At 36.9% G+C, this 22,503-nt stretch overlaps 1 protein-coding gene across 2 annotated transcripts in view; it reads left to right on the top strand.

Annotated features, from left to right (window-relative positions):
* The window catches only part of LOC134527991 (guanine nucleotide-binding protein G(s) subunit alpha), a 298,833-nt gene that overhangs the window by 93,495 nt on the left and 182,835 nt on the right, over positions 1–22,503 (top strand). The window contains exon 3 of one of the 2 annotated variants that reach the window (XM_063361136.1): positions 4,560–4,574. The exons of the other annotated variant lie outside the window; for it this stretch is intronic. Coding sequence (XP_063217206.1) covers positions 4,560–4,574 — 15 coding nt within the window. The remainder of the gene's footprint in view (positions 1–4,559; positions 4,575–22,503) is intronic. 2 annotated transcript variants of the gene reach the window in all.

The following is a 22,503-nucleotide window of genomic DNA, read 5'->3' as shown; positions in this document are numbered from 1 at the left end:
GAAAACTAAGGAATGGTCACGTAAGTCACGAATAAGTCCTAAATAAACAGTAGCGAAAGTTTATCAGCTTTTTCACTAACATGCATTTGGTATTTTGAGGCTTCACTTCATTTTATAGTCTACATTAAACACAGATAGTTGACGACTGTCCACTGAAATCCCGTGGAACATATTCATGTAAATGTTTATAAATATCTTAAAAATCGACACGTTTCTGCGAATGCAATATGCATTTGGTAGTATGTTAATTTTGGTATATTATATACAATGGCACTGATAAACAAAAAGCTGCAAAGCATTTTATTAAAAGGTTATGAAAAAGTCCTTGAATTTGTTCCCTTGGTATTGTAGACCATATAAATATAATTAACCATGTAGTTTGTAGCAAATACTAAGACATTTTAGTTAGTCGTAACAACTATTGAACGGAAGTTTAATTTAAAGTAGTGTGCTATATACTGCTCCTTTCCTACCGTTTCATTGCTACATTCTCCTCGGGTCTTCGTTGGTCGTGACCGCCAAGGCCGGGCGCAAAACTATTGAGGCACGCGCAACGCGACATTTTGTCTGATGGTAATAGAGTTCCATGTATTTATATACAAGAAATGCACTCAGTCAGACGTGGCACGAATCCATGCAAGTGTCGCGATCGGACACTAGGAGACAACATAATGACCTCCAATTTCGCCGTGAACAGACTTGTCTGATGGTTGCAGTGTTGTGCGCATGCGCGAGTATAAACTTTTTTTTTTTCAGTAATGGCATGCTATATAATATTTATAGCTGACTAGTTAAATACTGTTCTTTTTCCTTCATTGTTAATTAATTTGAGCAAATATACACACTTCTGAGATCGATTAGTATGTTTGCACAGGAAAGACCTAGTTTTTATTATCCATCTTTGAAGGAGTATTACGACAGCAATTTCATTTCAAGAATGTGGGCAGAAGTAAAAATAAATAAATAAATGGAAATACAGCGTTAAGCTGTCGCGAGGCATTGTGTGGTATCACGTCGCGTCTATTCTGATTCTGTGTGCGCCCAGCGTAACGGTACTCACACACGATCAGCTAAGCCCGAACTGATAGTTTGGACTTAACAGAAGCCTTTCCCACCCGCGATCAGCTAAGTCTGAACTGACAGTTTGGACTGAACAGAAGCCTTCCCCACACGCGATTAGTTTTGTGGTTGCCTTCGCTGTTAGCTGTATCGTTTCGTTCTAGAATACGGAAGAAACTTTGGATGTTGCAATTGCAATTGCACTTTTAGTTAAAAAAAACAAAACAAAGTAACCAAAGAGTATAAAAAAATATGTCTGCCACGACACTCAGCTGATGGACTGGGCCGACAGTTTGGACTGGCGAGACGCTGTTCCCACATAACAGTAATTCGGATTTGGGGCTCTCGAGCCCACTTTCCCATTTAATTGGAAGCCATCAGTTAGTCAGTCCTTCAGTTCCGACTATCAGTCCACCGACCTTACTCACACACGAATGTTCCGACTGATCGTGTGTGTGGCCCCCTTAAGGCGTCGCGCTCACGTGGCGAGAGTCGTCGGTTCGATCCCAACACCCCGGCATGCCTCATATTCACGAGTGCCGAGTCGATACCCGAGTGGTCCGGAGCCCACTTTAGTTCAAGGTCCCATCGCCGTAGGATTCTGTGCATGACCGTGCTACGCGAAAACTCAAATCAAATCGTAGCTACATGCACCGTACACTGTTACAAATTTCCACCCATAATTCACGAATAAGACTGGTTACAAATTTTTCAGAATGTCCATAAAATTTCTGATATTTTCTTGAGTTTACGTTTATTGAATTACTTACCAAAAACTTGTTAAGTCCTCGGCAACTAATTCAGGGTTCGTACGCCTCCTTAATATCATTAAAAAGTCCTTAATTTGTCTTTAATTTAATAAGGGCCCTTTAATTGTCCTAAATTTCAATAATCCTTAAAAACTCATTATTAAATACTGATAGTGTGCAAATAATGGTTGAACGTGATTATTTAAATGTTTTTTTGTTTCCTACTTGGCAGCAAACAACCCTTGCGCAAATGATAATTGAAGAACAGCGCGCGTGGAGGGAGATCCACCACGTGCGTGCTGCTCCGTGAAACAGACACATAATAGTTAAACCGTACAATTCAGGTTCTCTGTTTTTCAATTACAAACATTACCACACTTTTGTGCTTCTTGAATTAGCAGGTTCCAACGATATTTTTTTACTAACGTGGTGATAGGATCCTATGCAAAGAATTCAGGTTCCATTCATCTTGGAAATTCTTCTCTGTGGAGAGCATTAACACACTTCACTCATTGTGACGTGAGGAACATGGTGTGTATGAAGGCACGAAGAATTAACAGCAGGTGCAGCGGGATTTTACCAAGGACGCTCTCACAACAGAAATGTACCGAAACAGGAAGATCTTCTTGCGTCTTGACTTAACATTTGCCTGAAACTGGGAGATTCAGACCACGAGGGCGATGCACACCAAGCAGCTGGTTGCTAGTGCGTATGGCTAAATATAAACATTCGTGCTTGATGGCTGCTTCCCGAGGAGCATCTGAACACCACGGCGCTGCGATCGCACGTCCTCTCAGCCATTGGAGTGGCGCCCAATGCGCGGGAACTTCAATTGTACCAGTGTCGCTACGAAAATAAAGTGCTATGAAATTAAATTTCGTGTCTTTTCCTCGGGTGTTTATTCATCAATTACCTCAATAATCTCTATCACAATTTTTTTTTCGTGTCATTAATTACTTGTTCATTTAGCAACAGTTTTCTTCTTACCTTTGTATATCTTATTTCATTTCTGTAAGCAGGTTTTTTTTTATGCTAATATTTCCTGCGTCTCTATAGCGTCCGAGTCTTGTACATAAGGTGTTGGTCACCGCTTGGACTATAAACATTATATGTGATAGAGTGACGCTCATCACTGACTCACTGACTGACACTAACACTGTAAGATAGCGCCTACCTGCAGAATGCCAAGAGTGCGACGGTAAGTCGCCAACCAGGAATGTCGAGGCCGACATTTTGCAGGTAGCAGCACTTGATTTTTTACACTCATTTACACTTTCATAATTTTTTTATATGTAAGAAGTGCTTTGAATTTTTCACCAAAAGATGGCGCTAGAATTTAAAGATAAACTTTTTTAAATTTGTGAGTTTTTAATCATTCTTGTACTATTAGAATTTGATCAATTAACTTCGTAAAGTAAGTAATTATTCAATTTATCCCTGAAAATCAATTTTGATTACGTATGTCGTTATAATTCATTAAAGATTATTGAATGAGAGTATCCACACACAATGTAGTTTTTTAATAGGTTCTTCATTAAGAATTTTTGTAATATATTTTTTATAATGTATAGAAATATTTTTAAATTGCACAATATTAAAAGAAATTTAATTTTTAATAAGTATTTCATGTATATTCAAGTAGGCTATTTATATTCATCAGTTATCAACGGGCGCCCTAAAACTAACTAGTATTCAATAACAGCAAAAAAAAAAAACAGTAGTTGTTTGTATTTACGTGCAGTTTGTTATGTTATGCATTGTGTCCTGTTATTACTGTAATGTAACTAACCATGTACCATTGATGAATAAAGAATTTTTCAAATCAAATCAAGTTTACAAACTACTGCTCGCGTCTGTAACTTTGCAGGGTTTATATTCCGGACATACGATCCTTAACACAAATTGTTATTTTGGCATTCACTACCACCCATTAAATGTATGCCCTGCAATTCGCGAACATCGTGTAGTACCGGAATTATTTTGCAACACAAGAGCAAAATTGGTAGGCAGTAAGACAGACCAATCCCTCCCTCCGTTCCTTTCCCATTTTTTTTAAAGAATTTGAAAATTCCAACTAAAATTTTGGTTAACGATATTATTATAATATGTAACGTAGTGAAAATTCAGTATTGTTTTACGAAGCACAACATTTATTTACTTTCGATTATTCAAACCACCCGTGAAATATATTTTGAAAAGTTTAAAATTACAGACAAAACTTAATTTATCTTTGTATGTACCTAAGGATATGCAGTGAAAATATTAATTTTATAAGTGCAGATTTATTTTATTAAAAAAACTTAGTTTTGTATATTTCCGTGTAAACAACCAAAATACACAGATCTAAATTTAGCGTTATCATATTTATACTACAAAATGAATTAGAGTTTGCCCTGCAGGAGTTTCCCTTGTAAGTTAACTTCATTTAATTTTTTTTAACGTTCTTAATCATGCAATGGAAGTTATTAACCTATAAGATTGCATCTCACCTAAATGTTTCTAGATAATGGTTAAATGCATATTAAATGTATCATATTTATATGGTAATTTACGATAGGTATAATTGTATTGCTGGATCACTCCCATTACATGGTTAAAAACTCATTTATTTTCCACAGTGTTTGTTAGGCCAGAAAATCCTGAGCCAATCTTTATATGTCTATTAGAAGATGGAAGGGAAGCCATAATAATTGCTTTATTCCATAAATTCGTAAAAATTATTTGTATTTATGTAGTTTTATTTTCTTTCAGGGCCATTTCAATTGGGTAAGAATATCAAATAACACGGAAGTTGATGTTCCGCAAATGAAGAAATAAAAGGAAGCTTGATGCACGTGTAGAAAGAAAGAAGTCGCATCAGTACTATGAAGAAACGGACAAGATTTAATCTAACCTGATTAAATAAAAAAAATAGACGATTTAGCTGGAAAAGGCTCATGCGTAGATGCATTTAAAACAGTTTTGAGTTTCGCGCGAAGAACTATGGATCATATTGTTTTCTATGCATATTTCAACATTCGCATACGATTTTCTAGTAAATTTGTCAAAATTCATCTGCGAACAATATTACACCACCAGACACACACTTCTGTTATTATTTAAGTTGTTTTTTTACGTAGTTAATATTTTAATATACTAGCCTTATAACTATCGCACAATTATAAAGCATTAACAGTGATTCGAGTTTTTAAAACAAATTAACACAGTGGCAGATGCCAGATTTCGACTGTTCCATCGGCGGATTCAATGACGGGGCCAGTAATGTTCCTTTGCGCAGTTTGCACGAGCAGTTTGCATCCGTAGTTAGTCCATGCCGTGGAGAAGCATACAATCACGGCCGTGCTAAAAGTCACGAGTTCCGTGACGGCGCTGTGTTTGACGTACGACGTGAAAGTACTCGATTAATAGAGACCGGAAAAATTCGCGAATTCATTTCGCGATAGGCTAAAATACAAATAGTTATACCTCAGTGATGCTTCTGCTATTGGTTCACAACTCACCTGGATGACTCTGGGCCAATGAGAAACACCCGACCAAAGCATTATCGAATCACAGGCTGCTACGTTGGGACGTCTCACAAGACAGCAGCCAATGAGTGGGTGACATTTGACCGAGTTTACGTAGAACTATGGAGTTCATCCTGTAGGTCATTGAACCCGCGAATTTTTACGGTCTCTATCGATTAACTATAAGCAGGCCTTAGGCTCGGTCTCAACACGTCATCTTGATTTTTTAGCTTTTTTGTCATTAATTTTTTAAGGCATCTTTATAAAATTTAAACTCGATACCTTCCTTTGTTGTGCCTCAAATATTTTCAACAAATATTCACCTATGTAATCAAGTATGTCCATAAAATAATGTTCCATTTTTAAATTGTAATAGTATCAACTGTGTGTGTTATAAAGTGTTGGTTCAAGGTCAAAATTAAAGAGTCACTCAACAAACACACACACACACACGTATTAATATATGTATATATGTATGTATATGTGTATAAATATGTCGATGCGTATACATGTGTATGTATGTATATAATATTATGATACCGTAAAAAAGGGTGGCTAATCTGGATATGTTGAAAGAATGGCTCTTTCCCCAATTAGTAGAGGGTGAACCTGTAAACGTTATTTGGCAACAGGATGGAGCCCCTCCCCATTGGAATCTATTTGTACGAGAGTGGTTGGACGTCGACGACCCTGACCGTTGGATTGGTCGTAATGGCCGAGACGACAGAGCTCTTTTTCGCTGTCCTCCACGTTAACCTGGTATAACGCCGTGCGATTTTTTTTCCTTTGGAGCTTAATAAAAGGTCGTGTCTACGTTCCGCCTCTACCTAATGATTTGCTAGAGGTGAGACACAGAATTGAAGAGGCCATTGCTTCCATTACTCCGGACTTGGTAACAAAAGTGTGGGAATAATTGGACTTTTAGGTTGGATGTGAGCCGCACAACTAAAGATGCACGTATTGAATGTTTGTAGGAAAAACCTCGGTTAGTTTACCTTCAGTATGATGTATGATTTGTTGTAAATAGTCTAAATGAAACTGTCATACCATTGAAACTGTTATATTATTTTATGGACACGCTGTATCACGGATGTAAAATGTCGCACAAGCGACGATAATTACGAAGACTTGCATGCCTTACACTCACACTCATTACATTGCACTAAGAGAACAACTTATCCGTTTGAAAATATTTGTGGCAGAACAACAAATTCAAAGGAGGCATCGAGTTAAAATTTTAGAAATAGTCCCTTTAAAGTATAATAATGACGAAAACACGAAAAAATCGCAATATCGTGTAAGACCGGCAGATGTTTGATTCGATAAAGGAATGGAATCATATGTATTCTGTACATCACAGCCGAATAACGACACGTCTCGTTACGCTCTGATGTCGTCGCCTCGACCTACCGGCTGAAGGGAAGTAAGGCTCGAAAGATTTGTTTTGTGTGCCCTGGGCGTGGGATAATGTGGAGTAGAATTACTGTCTGCCTCGTCGGTCCGCCAGGGCTGCTCCGATCGGCTGGCTGTCTGGGCCCCGCCCCCCACTCCGCCAATCGATCTGGCCTCTTTTGTCGATTAAGTCCTGGGCGGAGGGAGGGGTTGAGGTGCGAGGCCGCGACCGCCTCTCTCGCTTGACGGGACACGAGCCGGCGAAGACCACGCTCGTCGGCGTGGGAGCACTTTTTGACGCGAACACGTCTTCAAAATTGCTTCCACAGTGGGAGGCAATTCAAAAGCATTGATAACATTGAATTATAACAAAATCGGGGGATACAATTTGGTGTTGCAGCTACGTATCATCTCCATATAAAAATTTATTTAGACCACTGGATAGCCAAATGATCAAATAATTCGTTACGCCAATTGAGGACTTTGACGAATCGCGTGCGGTGGAGGGGTAAGCGCCGTCATTTTGAGGTCATTTTTTGTTTTGCGTTTCGAGATTTCCATTTAGTATAACTTTTGACTCGAAGAAGCTTCGACGTTCGTTTAAGTTTCAATCGTCAGCTCTCGTCAAAATATATCGATTGCATAATATATAAAACATTAGTGTAAAATAGTTACAGTGATATAGATGGTGTTAAAATTAAAAATATATATAATGAATAATATATAATGTCGGTCTATGCGCGACTTCTTAGTGTTCAAACATGATTATAACATACATAAAATAGCGTATTATATATTTTGTATAGAAAATATTACCTGTTACGTACACGTATTCACGTACAACACACGGCCGTGTTCATGACACAGCCACATCCCATTTTTTCATTACACTTTGGAACAGAAATGTCCATGTAATATTACAGATATTTGAACAATTTGTACATTGACATGAAAACTACTGCATCACTTCGAAATAGTGTTCGTAATAATACTGGGTTCGGATTCTTACCCGAGCATTTAAGTTTTGTGTTATCCCAGTGCATCCAGTAGTTAAACCGTTCCCTGAATAGCTTTCCAGTATTAACGTTACACATTAATAAGCATAATAAAATTAAATCAAGTCCAATGATTGAATATTCGATTATATTTTCAATGGTTTAAAAAATTATGCTGGAATGAAACACGAATTAAAATTTAAAATTATGCGTCAATTTTCGTAAGAAATACTCAGTATTATCTAGAAAAACGTATCCCATACATGCAAAAATAACCACAGCCATGTGTTGTATTAAGTTATAATATCTTTGTTGTAGTATTACAAACCTTTTCTTGGCAACTGATTTCCAAAGGAATCTTTAGTAAAAGTACAGAATTTTGTTTTCTTTGTTTGATGTGTCTCACGATTAGGTTGCAGTACAGAGCAAATGGCTTTCACTGTTGCCAGATTGATACTATTAATATTAAATATATTAGTTTGTATATCATCGTTAGTTATTATGTTATATTATTTTAAAAATTTTTGTAGTTTTTGATTTTTCAAGACCATAAAATAATGTTTATTGACAGCATTGTTATTATAGCTGCATTCATTCTGAAAGAAAAAAAAATGGTAAACACCAATTATTATTTCATAGGAGAAACTATTTATAACAGTCAGTTAATATCAACAAGGCATCCCATCAAATTATATGCTATGCTCAAACAGAGCCAAAATGTTTAATATTAAACTATACAAAAAATTGTTAGAAAAAACAATGGACACCAAGATGGTGTATTTAATTTACGTCTCCTTAGAAGTAAAAATGGATATAATTAGATAAAATAAAAAAGGAAAATAGTAGTATAGAAAAGGGGCTCCGAGGACTGGCTTCTGGCTGAGGATTGAGGAGTGTGTCGACCGCCATCTTGGATTGTGACGTCACGGCGGCCATCTTGGATGGTTGTGACCTTGACCTTTGACCTTGACCTTGACCCCGGCGGCCATTTTGGATCCGCCATCTTGGATCCGCCATTTTGGATGACGTCATTGTGTTCTCGAACATTCCGGCGATGTGTTTTCCGCCATATTGGATTATGACGTCACCGTTGCATTTTCCGTTACGGCCGCCATCTTTAACTTTTTTATTTATTATCCGATTTTAATGAAATTTTTTTTAAAAATTATAAAAAAAATTCAAATAATAAAATTTTAATAAAATACTTATAAAAAATATATTTTTACGACACGGAGTTTGGAGTCCTCGGTTCGAACCCGGTGAGTGCAAAAAAAAATAAAAATGCCGACCGTTCCTTCCTCAATGGTGGGTGCTAGCAGACTGACCCCCACCACTTCTTACCATGTGCATATACGAACTTACACCCCCCCCCTCCACCCCCCCACCCCTCCCTTCCTAAAAAAATTATTTTTTTCGCACATGACGACCAACCCCTCCCCTTTTTTAATTTATTATTTTTTTCATCGTAATAGCCACCCTCCTCCACCACTACTCTAGTTTTTTCCCACCCCTCCCTCCATCTCTCTCCCTCCCCTACCCTCCTCCTCCCCTATTTTGTCTAGAGTATAAATACACCTGTTGTCGGACCCGGGAAGCCTTCAGTTACCTGCAGTTCCTCCTCCGTCGACGTCGAGTACTTACTTCTTGCCGCGGAGACGTCCGTCGACGCCGAGTACTTACATCGTGTCGAGGAGACGGATTTTTGTTTTTTTCACGTAATAAGTGGTGTCCTATCGGTATAAATTGAGGTCAACATCCTAGACACAGCAGTCAACAAATAGTCGAGTGGGTATAGAGCTACTGCTACAAATTCAAGCAAATGCCGTTCGATCTGTCTGCAAAGTACGCGGAAGTAACGCCGGGATTCCGCCGTGTGAACTACATCACCAAGGATGGATACTTCCAACTAGAGGTCTGCAACTTCGGTCATCACTGGACCAGTGATTGTGACGAGGAGGCTCCGGACATCATCGAGACATCCTGCAACAAGATAGATTGTGTCGTCCAATATCTAAGACCTGACAGTACATTCCCTACAACATTCGAAGCACTTAAGGCTGCATCAGCGACTGAAACTATAAGCTCGGAACCAGACTACTCCTCAGTAAGGTGCGAGTTGCGACGTAACACCGATCCGGAGGCAGTAATTAGTTGGAAGGAACAGTGTGACGGGTTTATTCACAACACCACCTACGTTAACCATCATTGGTACACATCCTGCAGCTTTCTACTGTGTAGACTCTACCGCTTCACTCCACTCAGTTAAATTTGTAAGCTAAGAAGAAATTTGAAGGGCTCGTGCGGTTATTATGTCTTCGCGCCATGTCATTGATTTCAACAGCTTGTGGTGTATTAGGACCATACCCTTAGAGGACATACCAAGTGAAGCAGAGGATGAGGAAACATACCTTCACAACTGGTATGACATCGAGTGCTGCAGACGACAGGGACGTCGCTGGTCGCGAGACGAGCCACGGGGTCGATCCCCCGATCGTGTCCTCTCACCAGTGGAGTCTGCCCGTCAAGTGTTTGGAGAGGCGGGCTCTCGTCAGTTCGTGAACCATGGACCATCACGTGAGGCGTCATTGTCCCACACAACCATTGCTGGTGCTGCCCGAGAGCCTGGTACATCTCGTGACGGATCTCCATCTTTGTCATCTCCCACACCGTCGAGACCATTAACGCCACTATCGTCAATTGCATCACGCCGAATGTCAAGTTCTACAATGTCTACACCGTCGTCATCGCTACCTCATCATCATCCCGTGTCGAAGTGTACTGATAGTCATCGCTCCATACCAGAGTCCACAGAAGAACAATGATCTGCGTGACGACAAGTATAGCGTGAAATATTTACAGTGTTCAAGTTTTGTCACTCCTGTTGCGTCAGTTATTGTTCCGTAGCTATATCAAAACTTTTTATTTGAATCAAGTGTGAACTAAATAATCATAATCATCAGTGACTCAAAATTACGTGTTATATTTTTTATCACCCATAAAAATTTATATGTGGTGTGTAAGACTATAAAGAAAATATACAATCAGAACTATATGTAATGAACTACACTTCATCATTGTAATGCGTCCTCTGTAATCGCCTGGTACCGGACGGGGAATTGTTGGAAATAAAATAAATCCAATTTATGTGTGTATGTTATATTAATCCACAATCACTATACTAAATTAAAGTTTAAAAAAAAATATTAAATATTCTTGTTTCACTTTAAATACTATTAGTTATAAAAAAAAAGTAGCAGGGAAAAAATTTACAATTTAAAAGTTATTTACATTTATAAAAAAAAAGCTGATACTTGAAATAACACTAATGTGTTACATTTATAAAAAAGTTGATATTTAAAATAATAATGCGTTACATGTATAAAAAGTGATATTTTGAATAAAAATTGTCTACATTTATAAAAAAATTCAATATTTCAAGTTAAATGAAAAATCTTTCATATTAGATACTGAATAATTTTTTCAAAAAGCCAGCACAGAGGCGGCGAGAGATCGCTCGACCGTGACGAGGTACCAGCACGAGGTGGGAGTGGAGCAGGGGAGGAGGGAAAAATTTGCAAGCGCGCATGTCCGCTCACCGGCGGAAGCGCAAGCCTCGCCTCCACCAGGGCCGCGTGGAGGAGGAAATCTACCATCATTCCTCCGTTGGACGCGGCAGAGAGCGCTGCGCCGAAGACACCGCTCCGGACATACACACAATATACAGCAATTAAAAAATTTTACTACGTACATTAAACAAAGGAAACACATTCAACCATAGAAGAAAAAAACAGAAAAAAAAAACGGAATGTACACACAGCACAAACAGGAAACGGAATGAACACACCGACACACAGGAAAATGGAATTTACACACAGGAAAACGAAAAGTACACACAGGAAAACGAAATGTACACACAGGAAATCGGTACGTACACACAGTACAAACAGGAAAACGAAATGTACAAACAGGAAAACGAAATGTACACACAGGAAAACGAAATGTACAAACAGGAAAACGAAATGTACAAACAGGAAAACGAAATGTACAAACAGGAAAACGAAATGTACACACAGGAAAACGAAATGTACAAACAGGAAAACGAAATGTACAAATAGGAAAACGAAATGTACAAACAGGAAAACGAAATGTACAAACAGGAAAACGAAATGTACAAACAGGAAAACGAAATGTACAAACAGGAAAACGAAATGTACAAACAGGAAAACGAAATGTACACACATGAAAACGAAATGTACACACAGGAAAACGAAATGAACAAACAGGAAAACGAAATGTACACACAGGAAATCGGAACGTACACACAGTACACACAGGAAACGGAACGATCACACATACAGTAGCGGAAACACAGACTTATTTGGAAATCAGGATACAAGAAATAAATCATACTTTTTTAAAATATAAATAATTCATTTTATTTTTCATTAGTACACACATGACAGTTAATCAAATGATTATTGTAAGTAGCCAGCGTTCCGAAGCTCTTTAAGTATGGTCGATACTTCCACGATATGCGAGTAGTGTCCTCTACGAACAGATGCCACCATCAGTTTTAGCCGGTCAACCAATATGTTTGGATCTTTCCATGATGTGGAATCAATCTCTTCTGCCACCATCTTCCTTGCACGTTTATTATAAATATTATGATCTCTGCTGTCCTCCGTTTTAACACCAACCTCAGGGTTACTTTCATCATCGAGCCAGTGATCATCTCAAGCTTGATCAGATTTATTTATTACATCACGACGTTTCCATCGCTTCGGTCTCAGGACAACACCACGTTCATCGGTCTTGTCAGCTTTAGGTTCTGCATCACAGTCTTAGATCACATCGCCAGCTTCAGAGTCACTGTAGCAATCACCGTAGAAGGCATCGTCTTCACCCAGATTACCGTATAAGAACTCGTTATCGTCGATGTCGAAGTGTCTGCATCGCCTTCATGCTTCCTTTTTAGGAGTCCATTATTTTTACAAAGTATGGAGTATCTGCTAAATATAGGCTTGAGTGTATTTTCACTTTTCAAGGTGTTGATACTTCCATTAGTTTCAGTCTTCCCGAAACCATCAGCATCCTTCAATATTTGTTTCTCGTCACGATCGTCGTGCTACGGCTTCCATCATTTCTATATTAATAATATTATTTGTCTTAAAATCTCCGCGTCCGTGTCACTATCACAGACGTAAAGACATCATCTTCGTAGCTGTCATCAATATTGCCATGAGCTGCATCAATATCACTCATTTTATGATATCGTTTCCACATTTCAGTTGTCAGTGATTTACCCGCAATCTATGATCTTGTGAGCTCCATTCTCTTTTTCTTTAAAAGCCTATGTGTCCAGTTTTATTATTTAATCCTTCAACCCATCATCCCAAACCCAATTAAATCATCTTAGTATATAGAAAAAAAAATCAACAAAGTTCCTTTCATTTAATCTTAGGAACCGCATCATCCTTTCCACCTATATTTTAGTTTCTTGAGCCCAAGAGTCTTTCATTATATATACCATGCAGTGTTCTTCAAGAGATGTGGTATACAACCATTTCTACATAAAAATCCATCCTATCGATGATTTGATTACACATAAAAAAACCTTCACGTTAGTTTTACATGTTTTAGTAAATTATCTTTTCAACTAAAATAATTACCACACATAGTAATTTCTACAAAGGACACTTTGTCCAAGACATTTTAACCATCATCTCTCTGAAAACAACCATGTTCCATCCATATCACAAAGTAAACAAGGGTTAGAGGAGATGGGACAAACAAGTGCTAGTCACTCATAGGGTAAGAACCATGTGTTCGATACCTATCTCAGTCAATGTAGCATCTATGTATTTCTCTTAGCTCATGTAGAAAAATATGTTCCAATGCATACGAATTTAAACTTATTCACGTACGACTAGTCAAAAGTACATAAATTCAAGCACGTTAACCTAAAAAAAAATTCTCAAGGATAGAGGCAGAGACTTCTCGATCGAGACATGCCTACCATCACCTGCAAATGAACATTGACCCCTCGCGCGGGAGTTGCAAGCTTGCAGAATACTGCGACACTCATATGTTTTGCTCGAGACATGCATACATCACGCCGCTAGCCTTCCAACTCAGTGCACGTAAAACTCCAGTGAAATCGTAATCAAGCTCATGTAAAGTACTTGACGGAACCACTTCAAAGTATACATCACTGAACCAGAGCAGAAAATCAGCCTACGAATGTATATCTTGCTACCTACAAAAATAAATGTGTAGCACATATACGAGAGGAGTCGATTCCTACATAGCATACTCCTTACGCTGATAATTATAAGCGGCAAAATACTTCAAATCATGACCCCCGGCTAGTATACATTTTTTTCGTGAACCCTAAATTCATGTTAGTAATCGGTACAAATGTGTGAGTAATTCGGACGAATAATCGCTTACCAAGTATCCAGAATCTTACTGTTACAGCCCAGCCAGTGCACCAGAGTACCCCGAAGTGTGGTCAATTGATAATCATTCTTTAATTTTTTAATATCACCTCCGTAGTGTACACCGATATATGACAGGTTACGATTTAAGACCATAAATTTCCCACAAGTCTGTTAGTTTTATTTCGGGAAGTAATAAATTATTTCTCAAAAATAATAAATCAAGTTCTTAGTCAGATTTGCTCTAATGCTACGGTATTACCTGTACCAGCACTTTACCAAAACATCTCCCATAAAAATCTTAAGAATACAGATGGCATACTCAGACAAAAATAATTCTAGCAAAAAAAAAAAACAGTCTTCATCATTATTGGTAAAAAAAATAATACAAACAAACAAGACATAGCGCGCATTACAAATTCGACCAAAATTACGTGTCACATGTAGTTTATTGCATTAAGATAAACGATGTAGGTTAGGGAAAAATAAATAAAAAATTCTTTAATTCTATAATTTATTTAAAATTGTACATTTATACACAATAAAATCTGACATGGTATAAATATCGTATACATTTCTCAGTCCGTGCGACAGTCATTTTTATTAAAATAAATTATTATAGTTCGTATTAAGAATGACAAAATACAAATAATTCATACAGATCACGATACATCAGTTCAGGAGTGTAACACCTTAGAGGGCCTGAAATTATGCTAGAGACCTTCCTTTACAAATTTTATAATGTTTTTTCAAGTAAAATTTTCGTGTAACCTGTATACCGCACTTCTCACACAGAAATTTTACACGATCAAGATTTCTTCTGCAGCCATGCTTTTCATGGATGCGTGTACTTCGTAGTCGTTCAAATCGTTTACCACAGTAGCAGCACTCATACAGATATTCATCGCAATTACCATCGCTTCCCCGATGTACAACTTGCAAATGAACTTTGCTTTTACAATGCCTAATCAAATTACTTTTGTTTGTGAAATGTACACCACACGGGTCACACGGAAATGACACACGATTAGCGTTTCTTCTACAGACATGATTTTCATGTCTTCTTGCATGTTGACGGTATTTAAAACTTTTGTCACAGTAACAGCACCGATGTTCGTTAGTCGTTCTTGAATCACCAGTCATTGAAGTTTCCATCGAGGACGAAACGAAGTTCGTAGAGTTTTCCTGTGTAGCCAGCACCACCGGCATTAAAGTCTCTCCTGCTGACGGTATCACGACTGTTGAAGTCTCCTCTTGTGATGACGTCGTCGTCGTTGCCAACGGGATCTGCTCCAACATCGTCGGCGCTGACGTCAGGGTTCCCGTAGTCGATGGTACAACATCCATCAAGTTCGTCGTTTTAGATGGTAATGATGCCATCAAGTTCACAAGAACAGGTAATTACGCGTCTTATGCACCAGAAGAATCAAACTAGGTGATCCTTACACCGTCGTCGTCGCCAGTAACAAACTGAGCGACCTGCTGTCTAGAACTCGCTTATATACATGCACCGGTTTGAATAATACGCTAGTCAAATCAAGAACCAATTACTATAATACTCGAGTCAATACATCATCCATTGTTATTACTAAAAAAAAATTAGGAATTTCAAGGAATAAAAGTTTAAATTATATATTGAAACAACTAATCTCTCATCCTACATACACGGTTTATTTAGACTTACTAGAAGGATTAAGAGTCTCTGAACAATGGAACTTTCAGAAACCAAACATAGTTTCAACTACTCAAATTTAAATTTTATTATGTACAGCTACACATAACCTCCAACTGACTCCAAATGTCTACAACACATTTCTAAAATAATTTATACGATACCGGGCTAGGTCCAAAGTCAATTATTTTTGTACCTCTCATCTACAGTTCAGAGGACCTTCAGTGTTGATATAGCTACAGCCAAGACATGTCCAGTACCATACATCTTCAAAGCCTTCAGAGTCGATCCTTGTTAAGCCTTATGACAAAAGTCTCCGAAACAAGAGACCTACTCTATAAGTTTACTATACACTTTTATGCTTTATATAGCACACATCGATAAATATCTTCGTAAATAACCCAAAATATTATCAGACCACTAGCATTCGATTTATGCACATACAGTAGGACACCAACATATCCATCAACACAAGTCCATTCTACATTAAGCTCCTCACTTATTTTCATCAGTCTACACTCAGCACACAAAAACTAAATGAAGTCAATTAACAACCTAGTATTTATATACATCCAGTCATTTAACAGCATACCGATGGCTAGTTAAATAAGATTGACAGTGAACATGTTAGCAAAGTTTAAATTTATATAGGACCAGGGACCCATTGAACCTTCAGAACCGAGCTACACATACTCAGTGCTGGATGCAAGTTAATTCTACACTCATTTTCCACCATCGACACTCAATTCAACACTCATTTTCCATCATCTAAACTCAATTCAACACTCATTCTCCATCATCGACACTCAATTCTACACTCATTTTCCATCATCGTCACTCAATTCCTCACTCATTTTCCATCATCGTCACTCAATTCCTCACTCATTTTCCATCATCGACACTCAATTCGACACTCAATTTCTATCATCGACACTCAATTCGGCACTCATTTTCCATCATCGACACTCAATTCAACACTCATTTTCCATCATCGACACTCAATTCGACACTCATTTTCCATCATCGTCACTCAATTCCTCACTCATTTTCCATCATCGTCACTCAATTCCTCACTCATTTTACATCATCGACACTCAATTCGACACTCAATTTCTATCATCGACACTCAATTCGGCACTCATTTTCCATCGATGACACTCAATTCAAAACTTATTTTCCATCATCGATACTTAATTCTACATACTCTTTCCTTCTTCGACACTCATTTTCCATCATCTACATACAGTAAAATGGAAACTTTCCATCATCCACACACACACACACACACACAGATACATATATAAATATATTCATACACAACTCAATTCTTTAAAGTAGCAAACACATGAACTTTATTAGGGCATGATTAACGACACATTTGAATAACAATTTTTAAAATTATATTTATATCAAAAATACAAAAGTATAAAATTTCATCAGTCAATACACATTACTAACTTATTATATATACCCTGAAATTCTAAGTTCATCAAATATAACCCACGTTTATTTGATAACTGATAAAATTTCGTCATCTTGCGAAACAAGTAAAAGTCGCAACCTGTTCACCAACACGTTCGGGTCTTTCCACGATATATAATCAATTTCACTTGATGACACCATCTTCTTCGATTGTTTGCTGAACATATTCTGAAAATCGTTGTAATAATGATTATGATAATTTGTATCATCATCATCGCTGCTGTCCACATCTTTATCAAACACACGGACATCTTCATCTTGCATATCCCAGTATTTTGAATTTTTTGACATTGGAGTACCGTCATTGGCATCAAGCTTACTTGCTAATTTTCCAAAAAAATATTCCAAAGTCCGTAGAAGTCTACTATAAGACGTCTTGTCACTTTTTCTGGAGATGTTACTTTCATTATCTTCTACCTTACTTATATCTCCAACACCATTTAAGCTATATCCTTTCTCAAGACCTGGAGAGATTTTAACACAATCGCTTTTAAGACTAGGTCGATCAATTTCATTGTAAGACATACTGTCCCCGAGCATATCGTCTCCATCTACGTACTTTATCTCCTGCACGAGCTTGGCTTTACAAGTTTTATCATGTCTTTTTAAATTCTCTCTTCGTGTCATCCGCCTACCACACTTGCCACAACTTAGTATTTGACGGAATGGACTTTTAACACAATCGTTCTTTTCATGTCTTCGAGCATTATAGCTTTTATCAAAGTATTTGCTACAGTATGTACAATGTCCTTCAGATCGAGAGCGATATTTGAGTATCGTACCTTCACTAGACTGTACGTACTCCATAATGGTTGAATAACCACTAAAAGTATTATTTAGGTACTTCGTATTTTTATGTATGAACATTCATCAATTATTTACGAAAAAAGATTTTTTTCTCATTTTGACTAAAAAACTCATGTTCCACGTAGTTTTACTACCCACCTTCATATTTCCTCATATGTTATGTTGTAAAAGCAACCAAAGTTGGTTGTAGGTTACGGAATGCTCACTCACGATCTATTGAAAAAGGTGTGCTTCCCTAGATCTCAAGAGGAAGAACATTGACCTTATTTAAAAATTTGCGAATAATATCATGGCCTAGCAAGAATCACAAGATAATCTATTCTCATATTAGCAACCATCATGTATCAGTTGTCTGTATATGCAGTGTCTGTTGTCTGTATAAGTAGACAATGTTTTGTGTGGGATGCAGGATGCTCCCTTACGATCGCAACAGAAGGGAGGCTTCGCTAGAACTCAAGGGGAAGGGAAATCTTCGTGTGTGATAGCGTTTCTCAGTTGTTTCATGACGTAGTGATCGTCTGATTAATGAACTTTGGTTTTTGTGTGATTTCCACCTGTTAAAATTATTTTTTAAGTGTTGATTTGATAATATGACTTCGGAAATTTATACGAAACTCTGAATAAAATTACCTGTCTTAGACACCAAGGACAGTACAGTTTGTCTTTCATGTTAATGCTTATCAGCTGTCTCAAAGCATATTATTTGTCTGAGTAAGGTTATTATTTTTTAAATCCACCTGATAAAAATATTGTAAGTGCTGATTTATTGACAGAATTTCACTTATTAAATCTAATTCTGAATAGAAATGACATGACTCATTAAGTAAAAAATTCTTCATGCAGAGATAGATTTTTCACAAATAATCAGGAGCACTCGGAGAAAACCATCAGATGTCTAGCCAGGAATAATCAGAAACACTTGGAGAAAACCATCAGATGTCTAGCCAGGAATAATCAGAAACACTTGGAGAAAACCATCAATATATTAACAAGAATAATCAGAAGCACTCGGAGAAAACCATAAGATGTCTAGTCAGGTATAATCAGGAGCACACGGAGAAAACCATCAATATATTAACAAGAATAATCAGAAGCACTCAGAGAAAATCACCATAATATTATCAATAATAATCGGAAGCACACGGAGAAAATCACCATAATATTGACAAGAATAATCGGAAGCACACGGAGAAAACCACCACAAGTTTTCTTTGATATCATAAAAATACAGAAAAAAAATGTAATAAATAACAAAAAAATTAATAAAAAATTTTAAATGACAAAATAAAATACAAAAAATACATAAACAGATTCTGCTAGCTTGTGAACTTCTCATTGTTGAGCAAAGATATAGTTCTAGTACAAGCCAGAATTTTATGTATTTTTTGTATTTTATTTTGTCATTTAAAATTTTTTATTAATTTTTTTGTTATTTATTAAATTTTTTTTCTGTATTTTTATGATATCAAAGAAAACTTGTGGTGGTTTTCTCCGTGTGCTTCCGATTATTCTTGTCAATATTATGGTGATTTTCTCCGTGTGCTTCCGATTATTATTGATAATATTATGGTGATTTTCTCTGAGTGCTTCTGATTATTCTTGTTAATATATTGATGGTTTTCTCCGTGTGCTCCTGATTATACCTGACTAGACATCTTATGGTTTTCTCCGAGTGCTTCTGATTATTCTTGTTAATATATTGATGGTTTTCTCCAAGTGTTTCTGATTATTCCTGGCTAGACATCTGATGGTTTTCTCCAAGTGTTTCTGATTATTCCTGGCTAGACATCTGATGGTTTTCTCCGAGTGCTCCTGATTATTTGTGAAAAATCTATCTCTGCATGAAGAATTTTTTACTTAATGAGTCATGTCATTTCTATTCAGAATTAGATTTAATAAGTGAAATTCTGTCAATAAATCAGCACTTACAATATTTTTATCAGGTGGATTTAAAAAATAATAACCTTACTCAGACAAATAATATGCTTTGAGACAGCTGATAAGCATTAACATGAAAGACAAACTGTACTGTCCTTGGTGTCTAAGACAGGTAATTTTATTCAGAGTTTCGTATAAATTTCCGAAGTCATATTATCAAATCAACACTTAAAAAATAATTTTAACAGGTGGAAATCACACAAAAACCAAAGTTCATTAATCAGACGATCACTACGTCATGAAACAACTGAGAAACGCTATCACACACGAAGATTTCCCTTCCCCTTGAGTTCTAGCGAAGCCTCCCTTCTGTTGCGATCGTAAGGGAGCATCCTGCATCCCACACAAAACATTGTCTACTTATACAGACAACAGACACTGCATATACAGACAACTGATACATGATGGTTGCTAATATGAGAATAGATTATCTTGTGATTCTTGCTAGGCCATGATATTATTCGCAAATTTTTAAATAAGGTCAATGTTCTTCCTCTTGAGATCTAGGGAAGCACACCTTTTTCAATAGATCGTGAGTGAGCATTCCGTAACCTACAACCAACTTTGGTTGCTTTTACAACATAACATATGAGGAAATATGAAGGTGGGTAGTAAAACTACGTGGAACATGAGTTTTTTAGTCAAAATGAGAAAAAAATCTTTTTTCGTAAATAATTGATGAATGTTCATACATAAAAATACGAAGTACCTAAATAATACTTTTAGTGGTTATTCAACCATTATGGAGTACGTACAGTCTAGTGAAGGTACGATACTCAAATATCGCTCTCGATCTGGACATTGTACATACTGTAGCAAATACTTTGATAAAAGCTATAATGCTCGAAGACATGAAAAGAACGATTGTGTTAAAAGTCCATTCCGTCAAATACTAAGTTGTGGCAAGTGTGGTAGGCGGATGACACGAAGAGAGAATTTAAAAAGACATGATAAAACTTGTAAAGCCAAGCTCGTGCAGGAGATAAAGTACGTAGATGGAGACGATATGCTCGGGGACAGTATGTCTTACAATGAAATTGATCGACCTAGTCTTAAAAGCGATTGTGTTAAAATCTCTCCAGGTCTTGAGAAAGGATATAGCTTAAATGGTGTTGGAGATATAAGTAAGGTAGAAGATAATGAAAGTAACATCTCCAGAAAAAGTGACAAGACGTCTTATAGTAGACTTCTACGGACTTTGGAATATTTTTTTGGAAAATTAGCAAGTAAGCTTGATGCCAATGACGGTACTCCAATGTCAAAAAATTCAAAATACTGGGATATGCAAGATGAAGATGTCCGTGTGTTTGATAAAGATGTGGACAGCAGCGATGATGATGATACAAATTATCATAATCATTATTACAACGATTTTCAGAATATGTTCAGCAAACAATCGAAGAAGATGGTGTCATCAAGTGAAATTGATTATATATCGTGGAAAGACCCGAACGTGTTGGTGAACAGGTTGCGACTTTTACTTGTTTCGCAAGATGACGAAATTTTATCAGTTATCAAATAAACGTGGGTTATATTTGATGAACTTAGAATTTCAGGGTATATATAATAAGTTAGTAATGTGTATTGACTGATGAAATTTTATACTTTTGTATTTTTGATATAAATATAATTTTAAAAATTGTTATTCAAATGTGTCGTTAATCATGCCCTAATAAAGTTCATGTGTTTGCTACTTTAAAGAATTGAGTTGTGTATGAATATATTTATATATGTATCTGTGTGTGTGTGTGTGTGTGGATGATGGAAAGTTTCCATTTTACTGTATGTAGATGATGGAAAATGAGTGTCGAAGAAGGAAAGAGTATGTAGAATTAAGTATCGATGATGGAAAATAAGTTTTGAATTGAGTGTCATCGATGGAAAATGAGTGCCGAATTGAGTGTCGATGATAGAAATTGAGTGTCGAATTGAGTGTCGATGATGTAAAATGAGTGAGGAATTGAGTGACGATGATGGAAAATGAGTGAGGAATTGAGTGACGATGATGGAAAATGAGTGTAGAATTGAGTGTCGATGATGGAGAATGAGTGTTGAATTGAGTTTAGATGATGGAAAATGAGTGTTGAATTGAGTGTCGATGGTGGAAAATGAGTGTAGAATTAACTTGCATCCAGCACTGAGTATGTGTAGCTCGGTTCTGAAGGTTCAATGGGTCCCTGGTCCTATATAAATTTAAACTTTGCTAACATGTTCACTGTCAATCTTATTTAACTAGCCATCGGTATGCTGTTAAATGACTGGATGTATATAAATACTAGGTTGTTAATTGACTTCATTTAGTTTTTGTGTGCTGAGTGTAGACTGATGAAAATAAGTGAGGAGCTTAATGTAGAATGGACTTGTGTTGATGGATATGTTGGTGTCCTACTGTATGTGCATAAATCGAATGCTAGTGGTCTGATAATATTTTGGGTTATTTACGAAGATATTTATCGATGTGTGCTA

This window comes from Bacillus rossius, chromosome 1, assembly GCF_032445375.1.
Source record: "Bacillus rossius redtenbacheri isolate Brsri chromosome 1, Brsri_v3, whole genome shotgun sequence".
NCBI classification, from domain to species: Eukaryota; Metazoa; Arthropoda; class Insecta; order Phasmatodea; family Bacillidae; genus Bacillus; species Bacillus rossius.
The sequence above is the reverse complement of the archived record's forward strand: the minus strand, read 5'-3'. Positions and strand labels throughout refer to the sequence as shown.